A 10,461-nucleotide genomic window follows, 5' to 3' on the forward strand; every position below is an offset into this window, starting at 1 on the left:
AACACTTTCATCCCATCATATTGTCCCAAAAGTCTTAAATCAACTCCAAGTCCAAATCCCATCCTGGGGCAAAATTCCTCTTTATCTGTAAAATCTAGAATACAAGTTATCTGCTTCCAAAGTACAATGGTGCGACAGGAACAAGATAGACATTTCCATTACAAGTGAGAGAAATTGGAGGGAAAGAAAGGATAACAGGCACCAAGCAAGTCAGCAGAACACATTACATTAGCTCTCAAGGCTTGAAAATAATCCTCTGTTATCTGAGACCATTTAGGCGATGGCCCTGCCCTCCAGATTTGGGTGACCACACTCTCCACATTCTGGGTGGAGGCCCCTGGCCTTGGGCTTTAGCTCTGCCTTCCAGGCCCACTGGAACAGCAACTCTACTCCCTTAGTTTTGGGCAGCCACATTCTCCTAGTCCATCTGAGTGGCAGCCTCACCCCCTTTGCCATAGCAGGCCCTTTTCTTCTGCCCCTTGGGCATGGCAGCTCCACCTGCTTGCTTTGGGCAGTGGCTCTGACCCCACCCCACTGGCACTCATCAAAGGCAGCCCCACACTCTGGGAGCTGAGTTGGGGAAGATTTGACTCTTTGAAACCTAGGAGGCTGTGGCCCCACCCTTTGAGACCTAGCAGGCTGTGGTTCCACCCTTTGAGACCCCAGAATTGTGGATCTACCCTTTGAGACCTAGGACGCTCTGCTTCCTGTGCTCGTTGTCTCTTCAGCTTCTGCTTCCTGGTTCCTTGGCCTTTCAGCCCCTCGGGCCCTCAGCCTCTCAGGCCTCTTGGGACCACCTAGCATCTGTCCTGCTTGGGCAAATGTTACAAAAGCTCTTTAGCCCTACCGATAAGTGCCTGGAGGCACCCCACTCTGCCAGTAATTTTGGCCAGAGACACTCAGCTATCTTGCTTCGTAGGTTGGCAAGCCTAACTCCACCAGTAAGTGCCTGGAGGCACCCCACTCTGCCAGGAAGCCTCTTGTCCAAAGGCACTCAGCTGTCTTGCTCGGTGGGTCAGCTCCCGGGCTGTCTTGCACTAGTCTGCTTCTGCTGCTACTATTTCTTCGCTGCTGTTTCTGGCTGTCTGCACCGTCTCCCGTGTTACAGCTCTCTTCACTTCCTTCTGAGCCCTCACCAGAATTGTCTTTGATGTCTATAAATTCACTAACAGTCTCTTCAAGACAATCTAGGCTTTTAGTATTAGGCACTTTAAAACTCTTCCAGCCTCTACCCATTATTCAGTTCCAAAACCACTTCCACATTGTAGATATCTGTTAAGAGGCTAAAAGTCTGAATTCAGGGTGCCAGCTCCAGGGGTAGGTGTTCTCTCTCTGTCGGCCTGGGGGAAGGTCCTTATCATCAATCTTTCCCTGGGTCTAGGAGCTTCTCAGTGCAGGGATCCTGAGTCCAAAGGATGCACTGTGCTCCTGGTTCTTTCCGCTTGGTAGTAATGAGGTCCCTATCTCTCTGCTCAGCTTCTCTCCCCTTTTGTCTCTTGTAAGATGAAAGGTAATGCAGGCCACACCCCAGGGAAACTCCCCTTACATTGGATCAGGGCTGTGACCTGAGTGAGGGTCTTGCATCCCACCCTAATCCTCTTTAACATAACCTAACCTTGCCTCATTAACCACAGGAAGGGATTAGGATTTACAACATGTAGGAAAATTACACCAGATCACAAAATGGAGGACAACCACACAGTACTGGGAATCATGGCCTAGCCGAGCTGATACATATTTTTGGGGGACACTATTCAATCCATGACAAGTCCCAAATGTCAATAGTGCTACAGTTGAGAAACCTTGCCTTCAACTAACACAAAACAGTGAAATACCTTTCTGATAAAGATTTTATAATAAATATTAAAAAATTAAACAATTAAAATATTAGAAGAAAATAGGGGAATATTTACATAACTTTGAGGTGGGAAAAATCTTCCTAAGCAAGTCAGAAAACCAAGAAGCCAACAAGAAAAAGATATATTTGACTACATACAGATTTTTAATTTTTCATGGAAAAAGATATAAGAAAATATATAAACAAATGATAGACTGGGAAAATACGTGTAACATATATGTAAGACGAAATCAAAAGTCCTAATATGCAATGGTACCTACAATTTTTAAGAAAAGACCAGCAAGCCAATAAGAAAATAAGTATCCCCCCAAAAGGCCCTGTACTTCTACCTCACAAGTAGTCAGGGAAATGCAAATTAAAGCAGCAATAGGATTGGCAGAGATTAAAGAGTGACTCATGTGTACAATCCCTTATCCCAAAATGTGAAATCCATAAAGTTCTAGAAACCAGAAAGCTTTTTGTTTTTGGTTTGGTAAGTTTGGGGCCAATTAATTTAGCAGCGACACTTGAGCTGAACTTTCTTGAGGTTATTTGCCATGTTCACTAATCTTGCTCAGTAAGAATATTCTTACATTTTGCAGCAGAACCATTAATTAATGAGTTTAATTAGTAGATGTGGCCCCAAAATCTACTGGGGGTGTCATGTAATTTCCTAATCCAGAAAATTCTGTATTCTGGAACATATATAGGGATTCTGAATAAGAGTATATGGATCTCTAATCTCCAGGGCCAGCAAGGATGCAGTGAGAGAAGCATGCACTGATCAAATTTCAAATGTTAAACCAACCTTGCATTTCTGGGATAAATCCTACTTGGTCATTGTCATGGTTTGAATTATGTCCCCCAAAAAATGTGTGTATCAATTTGGCTGGGCCATGATTTCCAGAATTGGGTGGTTGGCTTCCATTTTGCGATTGTAATTTTATGTTAAAAGGATTAGGGTGGGATTGTAACACCTCTTTTACCCAGGTAACATCCCTGATCCAATGTAAAGGGAGTTTCGCTGGGGTGTGGCCTGCTCGAGTTACGGAGCCCTCAGAAGGCATGAGGAGGCTCCTGTCAGAGCTGTGTGGTCTTACAGGGCTGACCTGTGGTCTTACGGGGCTGTAGTACAGATGAGCACACTAAAGAGCACATATACACACACACCCACACACAGATGCATGCACACATATGCACAAAACCAGTTGCCATCCAGTCAATTCCAACTCATGGCAACCCCATGTGTGTCAGAGTAGAGCTGTGCTCCACAGAGTTTTCAATGGCTGATTTTTTGGAAGTAGATCACCATGCCTTTCTTCTGAGGCACTACTGGATGGGCTTGAACCACCAACCTTTCAGTTAATAGCCAAGCTATTAACCGTTTGCACCACCCAGGGGCTCCAGATAATGAGTACAGGCTAGCTGTAATTGGATAGCTATAATCACAGCTCTTTGGGCCAGCACAGGTGAGCTCACACAATGTTCAGTTCAGAATGAATGTGAGGGTGCCAGCTTTGACTGGAGGAAGAGACTTTCACTGGCTATCCATCATCTAGGAAATGAATTCCTGATTCTCAGGGCTCATAGTCTCAAGGGAAATAATCTGTGCCTGCTTGCCTGTTTGCTAGCTTGCTTGTACCTATTTCATTTCAGAAAGGATTTAGGATACATCAGTCAGGATGGGCCAGGTTATGCTGCAATCACAAACCAAAATCTCAGTAGCTTAAGACAACAAAGTTTATTTCTATGCTCTGCTCTTTCCATATTGTCCTCCCTCAAGGACTCAGGCTGATGGAGTCTCCACCATCCGGAACCACCACTATGGCTCTTAAAGACTCTGTCCAGAAGTGACACACATTTCTTCTACCAGGAGTTCATTCAACAAACAAGTCACATGGCCCACTCTTTCTTCCAGAGGCCAGGAAATGAAGTCTTCCCATGGGCCTGGGAGGAGAAGAACAAGAAATATTGGTGAACAATGCAGATGACTACCCTAGGTCGAGTGTATGTATTTATACATACACACGATAGGAAGTGTCTCTTGAGTAAAAATAGAGCACCTGTTTGGTAGCACAGCTAGGTTCCATTTAGTCTTGAAACTATTTACCTCAATCAACGCCCACTCTGTTAATCACTCGGGAGATGGTGTCAGCTCTCCAGAGGGCCTGGCCTTCTCAGTAATACTCAGACTGCACCAAAGCCCCTTTTTACTAAACTTCCACATCCTTACCCCCAGAGTTTTCCCTTTTCAGGGATGAGTCTACAAGACCTGGTATTTTGGTTCTGGAAATTGACAAATAATTAATTTAGTTGTCGTTGTTACCGGCTGTGGCATCAGCCCCTGACTCATGGTGACCCCATGCACAACGGAATGAAACACTGCCTGGTCCTGAACCATCTCCATGATTAGTTGAGGATTGGACTGTTGTGATCCATAGGGTTTTCACCGGCTAATTTTCTGAAGTAGGTCACCAGGCCTTTCTTCCTACTCTGTCTTAGTCTGGAACCTTCACTGAAACCTGTTCAGCATCATAGCAACATGCAGTCCTCCACTGACAGAATGGTGGTGGCTGCGCATGAGGTGCATTGGCTGCGAATCAAACCTGGCTTTCCCACACTGAAGGTGAAAACTCTATCACTGAACCACCACTGCCCCCAATTATTTTAGAGTTATTATTGAGTCAAATAAGTCTGAGTAATGTAAGACTTGCCTGTGACCCTGAGCAAGTATAAAAGATAAAGGTAAGCCCATGGTCAGGCCCAAGATCGGGACAAAGTCACTGGGAATGATGTGGGAGTGAGTGAGTTGGGGTTATCTTCCAACTGAGCAGAACAAGCCTAGAGGGCCACAAGCTGGGGTGGGGCTGGGAGCAGAGGAGGGAGGATATGCACATTCAGTCAGTTGTGTTCAATGACTGTTTCAAGGCCAGCCCAATTGCTGGATGCTTCACCTTCTGGGTCTCATTGTGGCCTCCCAGCAACCTCAGATCTCCAAGAAACAGGCTCAGAGACGTGCACAAAGTCACAGAGCCAGCAAGTGGGTACAGCAGGCTAGACTCCAGTCCACGTCCAAAACCAGTGCCCCTTCCACCACTGTAGCCAGTCTAAGAGCCAAGGGTGCTTGGCCAAAAGGAACACTAGGAGTGTTGCAAGCCCGAGAGAAGGAGGTGGGAGCTGGCTCCACGGCTGCAGATGGAGGAGAAACCCTGGGCCCCTCGCTAGCGAGGCAAGGGGTGGAGAGGTGAGGGGAAGAGAAAATCACCCATAATCTCAAAGAAGCTTCAGGAGCAGGAATAAGCAAACCAGGCTTGAGCTCATGCTCCACCAAGGCAAGGAAAGTGCCGCCTCTTTAGGGGCAGAAACTGCCTTAGGGCTCTGAGTGACCAGCAGGGGGTGCCCGATCCCCATGCTTCCACTCAAATCCTGGAGAATGCAGGCTGGCAGTTGGGCCTGAGGAAGTGATTCAGCCTTGGAGAAGTCCTTTCCTGATTCCTACATTGACAGTGGTTGAAAATTATTTTCAATTGGTTCCCTCTGTGGAACTGCACTGAGCAGGGTAAGAACCATTGCTGTTCATTTTAAACCCTGATCTTTAAATATAATATCTTTAATAAACATTTTAATTTAAATATAATGTATTTAATAAACATTTAATAAAATATAAATGTTTTCACATTTATAAGGGCCAAGTAAGATGAGAACTTGAGAATAGACCAACGGACTCAACAACGTGGAGGCACATGCAGTCCTTGGCTAAAGCAGTTTGGGGAGAGTGGTGGGTGAGAAATCCCAAGGTTAGTGAGTTTAAGAGCAACAGGAGAGGAGGAATTGGAGACAGTTTAAGTATAAGCAATTTTTTGGAGTTTAGTTATACAGGGGAGCACAGAAATGGGGCAGTAGCTGGAAGGAGATACGGTGTCAAGAAAGGATTTTTTTTTTCCAAAATGGGAGTCCTACTAGTATCTTTACTCTTATTTCCCTTTATCTCTCCTCTCACTGTAGACAAAGCTACAGCCTTTTTGACCTCCTTCCTCAAGCCCAAAAATATTTTTGCAAAATTCTGCTCCTGAGCAGGAGGTAAAAGCCACAAAGAGTCCTTTGTTCCTGCTTTCTGCTCTGTCACATTCCTCCCCTGGGGCAATGAGCTTGGCTGCCTCATTCAGGGGGCAATGCCAGGGAGTGAAATTCCAGCACAGAAAGAACAAAGTCGAGTATCTCAAAATATTATCATGCCCCATTTAATTTGGGCCTTTAATCCACTTGGATGCACCTCCCTAACCAGGACCCACATGGGCTGTGGGGCCCCCTGCCCCCTGCCCCCTGCCTGGTATGACAGACACTTTTCTCTACCCTAAGACTGCTATTCATTTTCAAGTGGTCTGGCCAAAGCAATATTCCCTAAAGTTTAAGCATTCCTGGTTCGCCTTTATAATTTTTGCTATTTCCCCACCCAAACCACTGCCGTCAATTCCAACTCATAGCAACCCTATAGGACAGAGTAGAACTGTCCCATATGGCTTCCAAGGCTGTAAATCTTCACAGAAGCTGACTGTCACATCTTTCTTCCACAGAGCAGCTGGTGGGTTCGAACACCAACCTTTTGATTAGTAGCCAACCTATTTCCCCATACTACCTTCAATTTTTACTTCATGTTTTTATGCTAAACTTCTCTTTTTTACTTAGTTGTTTTAAAAGGACACTTTATTTTACAACCATTATAACTATTTTTAAAATTTTTAGTTAATCCATACTGATATAAACACAGGATTATTAAAATGAAAAACAGTGCTGCTCTAAAGTAATGTCATTTTTTTTTTAAAGCTTAGTGCCCAAAGAAATGTTTTGTATTGTTTTGCTGATTCAATAAAAAGGGCACATTTTTTTACAAAATTGTGGTTTAGTAACCTCTAGGTCTATTATGTCCTGTATGGTTGCTGTCTTAGTTACCCAGTGCTGCTATAACAGAAATACCACAAGTGGATGGCTTTAAGAGAAATTTATTTTCTCACAGTTTAGGAGGCTAGAAGCACGAATTCAAGGTGCTAGTTGTAAGGGAAGGCTTTGTCTGTCGGCTCTGGAGGAAGGTCCTTGTCTCTTCTGATCCTCTGCTCCTGGGCAATTTTCATGTGGCTTGGCATCTCTCTTCCCCCATCTCTGCTCTGCTTGTTTTTTTAATCTCTTTATATCTCAAAAGAGATTGACTCAGTCTTGGGGGACATCTGGCTCAATTGGCATAACATAGTTTATAAAGAAAATGTTCTATGTCATACTTTGGTGAGTAGCATCTGGGGTCTTAAAAGCTTGTGAACAGCCGTCTAAGGTACTCCACTGGTCCCATCACGTCTACAGCAAGGGAGAATGAAGAAAACCAAAGATACTAGGGAAAGATTAGTCCAAAGGACTAAAGGATTACAACTACCACAGCCTCCACCAGACTGAGCCCAGCACAACTAGACGGTGCTCAGTTACCACCACCAACTTCTCTGACAGGGATCACAATAGAGGGTCCTGGACAGAGCTGAAGAGAAATGTAGAACAAAATCCAAACTTACAAAAAAAGGCCAGACTTATTGGTCTGACAGAGACTGGAGAAACCCTGAGAATATGGCCTCTGGACACTCTTTTAACTCAGTACTGAAGTCACTCCTGAGGTTCACCCTTCAGCCAAAGATTAGACAGACCCATAAAACAATAATACTCTTAGCTCAGCCATGTATTCCAGACTAAATGGGCACACCAGCCCAGGGGCAAGGACCAGAAGGCAGGAGAAGACAGTAAAGCTGGATGAATGGAAATGGGGAACCCAAGGTTGAGAAGGGGAGAGTATTGACATGTTGCGGGGTTGGCATCCAATGTCGCAAAACAACACATGCATTGTTTAATGAGAAACTGATTTGCTCTGTAAATCTTCATCTAAAGCACAATTAAAAAGAGAGAGATTGACTCAAGACACATCCTACACTAATCCTGCCTCATTAATATAACAAAGACAACCCATTCCCAAATGGGATTATAACCACGGGCATGTTGTTGTGTACCTTCGAGTCAATTCCGACTCATAGCAACCCTATAGGACAGAGTAGAACTGCCCCACAGGGTTTCCAAGGAGCTAGAGGTTAGGATTTACAACACACATTTTGGGGGAACATAATTCAATCTATAACAGTAGCTCTGAGTTGGAATCAATCTGATGGCAACAGGTTGGTTGGGTTGGTAGTCTACTTCCAAAAGCAAGTCAGGCTGCTGCAGGACACCCACGTTCTCCCTCCAGCTTCACACGGCAGTAAAGAGAAGTCCCAAGTTCTATGGAGGGGCACGCATTGCTTTGGATGGTGAAATCACCTGTCTACGTTCCAGGTAGGTTTCAGTTTGTAAGGACCAGTGTATCCACCTTCGTTCTGCATCCTCATCATTCACAAATTCAACACACTCCCCTCAGCAATACATTATATAATACCTTGTGCATATATGTGTTGGGTGGGGAAATCAGTGAATACTGATCTAGATGGGGATCTAAATGAGGTACCTACAGCAGGAAAGGAGTGAAGCTGGCCAGGTAACAGCCATGACAGGCTCAATCCAACTGCTGTTGAGCAGGATGAAGGTTCAGGGTGGCCAACCCCTTCAATTTTTCAAGAGAAGCAAGAAACCTGTATCTTTATGTGAAATCTCCAATTTTTTAAATTTTGACAACTAATGCAAAATATTTTAAAATGTGGTTTTACCTAGGGGGCACTGGGTTTATGTTAAAGGTGGTGAAATAATTTGGAAAAAGATAGCCATAGATGTTGCATAACATGGGGAAAAAAAATGTAGGGTGAACAAAACCTAACTGTGGACTGGATTCCCTCTAGCAGACTGCTGGTTTGCACCCTGGGTCACACAGACTCCTCATTCTACCGAGGAGAAAAAGGAGGCCTGTAACAGAAGCGACTCTCCTCAAGCCGCAGAGCCAGGTGTTGGAGGGAGCCTAAGGTTTCGAGAGAGCTCCTGCACTTGAGGGGCAGTTTCCTGGGTCGTAAAATACACTTAACCGGAGCCTCAACGCCCAGAGGCCGAAGTGCCAAGTCTGGGCCCACCCCGCCCGACCTGCCTGCCTCACTGCCCTCCACTTCCTGAGCACTCAAGGTTTCTAGGCCTCCCGAACCTGTCCTTGGTTCCTTAGGACTAGAGAATCACTATCTGTCATGCTCTGGGGCACGGGCACTGCCAGTTTCAGGTCTGGATTCCACCTCCTTGATCCCCGCCGGCCGCACACAGCCCTTCCCCCAACGCCCTATCGCACCCTAGAGAGACAGGCTCTTCACGTCAGTTACTATCGACACCCAACCCTGAGGGCCGGCCTCTGCGCGCACGCACCCCGCCCAACGCCGCCGAGAGCCCAGACCAGAGCCCGCGTCCAAGAGCCGCGAACGCGATCCCCTAAATAGCAGAAAGCATGGACCGACAGACAGCAGAAGCCTCAACGAGACCCGGGGCACGCGCGCAGCACGGAGCTTTATTGCGTCACCGCGCCTCGAGCGCGCGCGGCTCTATCATGAGTACGCCGCTGACGCTCTGGCGGTTGTGCAGCTTCCTCTGCCAGGCGCGCGCCGCGCCCGCCGGGCTGGCGTCGGCGTCGAGCTTCTTCTCCAGCAAGTGCATGCGCGCCGTGGTCTCAGTCAGCATGTCCATGAGCAGTTCCTGCTGCAGCTTCAGGTAGTTGTTCTCCTCCAGCAGCACCTGGCTCCTGACTCGCTGCACGTTCGCCTTCAAGCCCGAGACAGTCGGCGAGGGCTGCGGAAGTCGGGAGCGTCCCAGCGAGCTCTCCGCCTCCCAGCGGCCCCCGCGGAACACAAAAGTTTCGTCGCTAAGGCGCGTGCGCGGCGCGCCGTAGCAGAGGCCCAGCTCGGCCTGGCGTGTGCGGTGGTCCAGCAGGTAGAAGGTAGACATGGAGGAGATGCGGCGCAGCGGCGGCCGCCGCGGCGAGAAACGCCGGGAAAAGTGGTCGGCCCAGAACTGCCGCAGCTGCTCCCACAGGCGACCAGCATGCCCCGGGATAGGGCCCCCGAAGGCCTCCAGGGCGGGATCTGGGCGGGCCGCGTCGGGTGCACGGGCTGCCAGAGGGGAGCTTCGAGGGCGCTGGCGACCTGGGCCAGTCCCGTGTTTCGAGAGCCCTGGTGTCCGGAATGCTGAAGGCAAGCCAGGGGCACTGCTGGGGGGCAAGAGTCCGAGTGAGCAGGCTGCAGGAGCAGCCTGTTCTCCCAGGCCGTGAGGCCGCATGGACAAGGTTTAGCCCTGCTGGTGGCGCTCAGGGCTGACCACTCAAACCATTCCTGCACACATTCACTAGCCGTAGTCTCACTGAAACCACCTTCCCCAAAGACACAAGGATGGGTAGGAATTTGCCAGGTGGACTGAGGGCTGGATATGGAGGACTTCTAGACAGAGTGAAGAGCTGGGTAAGGCTGGCATTTTCCCCATGTGAGGAAGAGCTTGGAAGTAGAGTTGGCGTAGGGTGCTTGGCTAGGAAAGCAGAAGAGGAAAAAGTGGACGTATTTGACCTTTTCACTATGTGAAGGTACTGTACAGGAATGCTTAGAAGTTTAAACTTCATTCTGAAGGTAAGAGCAAACTGCTGA

General features: G+C 47.4%; 1 protein-coding gene across 1 annotated transcript; it reads right to left on the minus strand.

The window, feature by feature from the left end:
* Positions 1-9,346: 9,346 nt before the first annotated feature.
* Positions 9,347-10,164, minus strand: CBY3 (chibby family member 3). The gene has a single exon (XM_004387182.2). The coding sequence runs from the start codon at positions 10,100-10,102 to the stop codon at positions 9,347-9,349; it is 756 nt and encodes a 251-aa protein (XP_004387239.1). The 5' UTR covers positions 10,103-10,164.
* Positions 10,165-10,461: the final 297 nt, after the last annotated feature.

The sequence above is a fragment of the Trichechus manatus genome, unplaced genomic scaffold, assembly GCF_000243295.1.
Source record: "Trichechus manatus latirostris isolate Lorelei unplaced genomic scaffold, TriManLat1.0 scaffold00181, whole genome shotgun sequence".
In the NCBI taxonomy this organism is placed as follows: Eukaryota; Metazoa; Chordata; class Mammalia; order Sirenia; family Trichechidae; genus Trichechus; species Trichechus manatus.

What these genes read in the sequence shown, in the direction of transcription:
- CBY3 (XM_004387182.2), bottom strand. Translation starts at nt 10,102, where the DNA reads ATGCGGCCTCACGGCCTGGGAGAACAGGCTGCTCCTGCAGCCTGCTCA.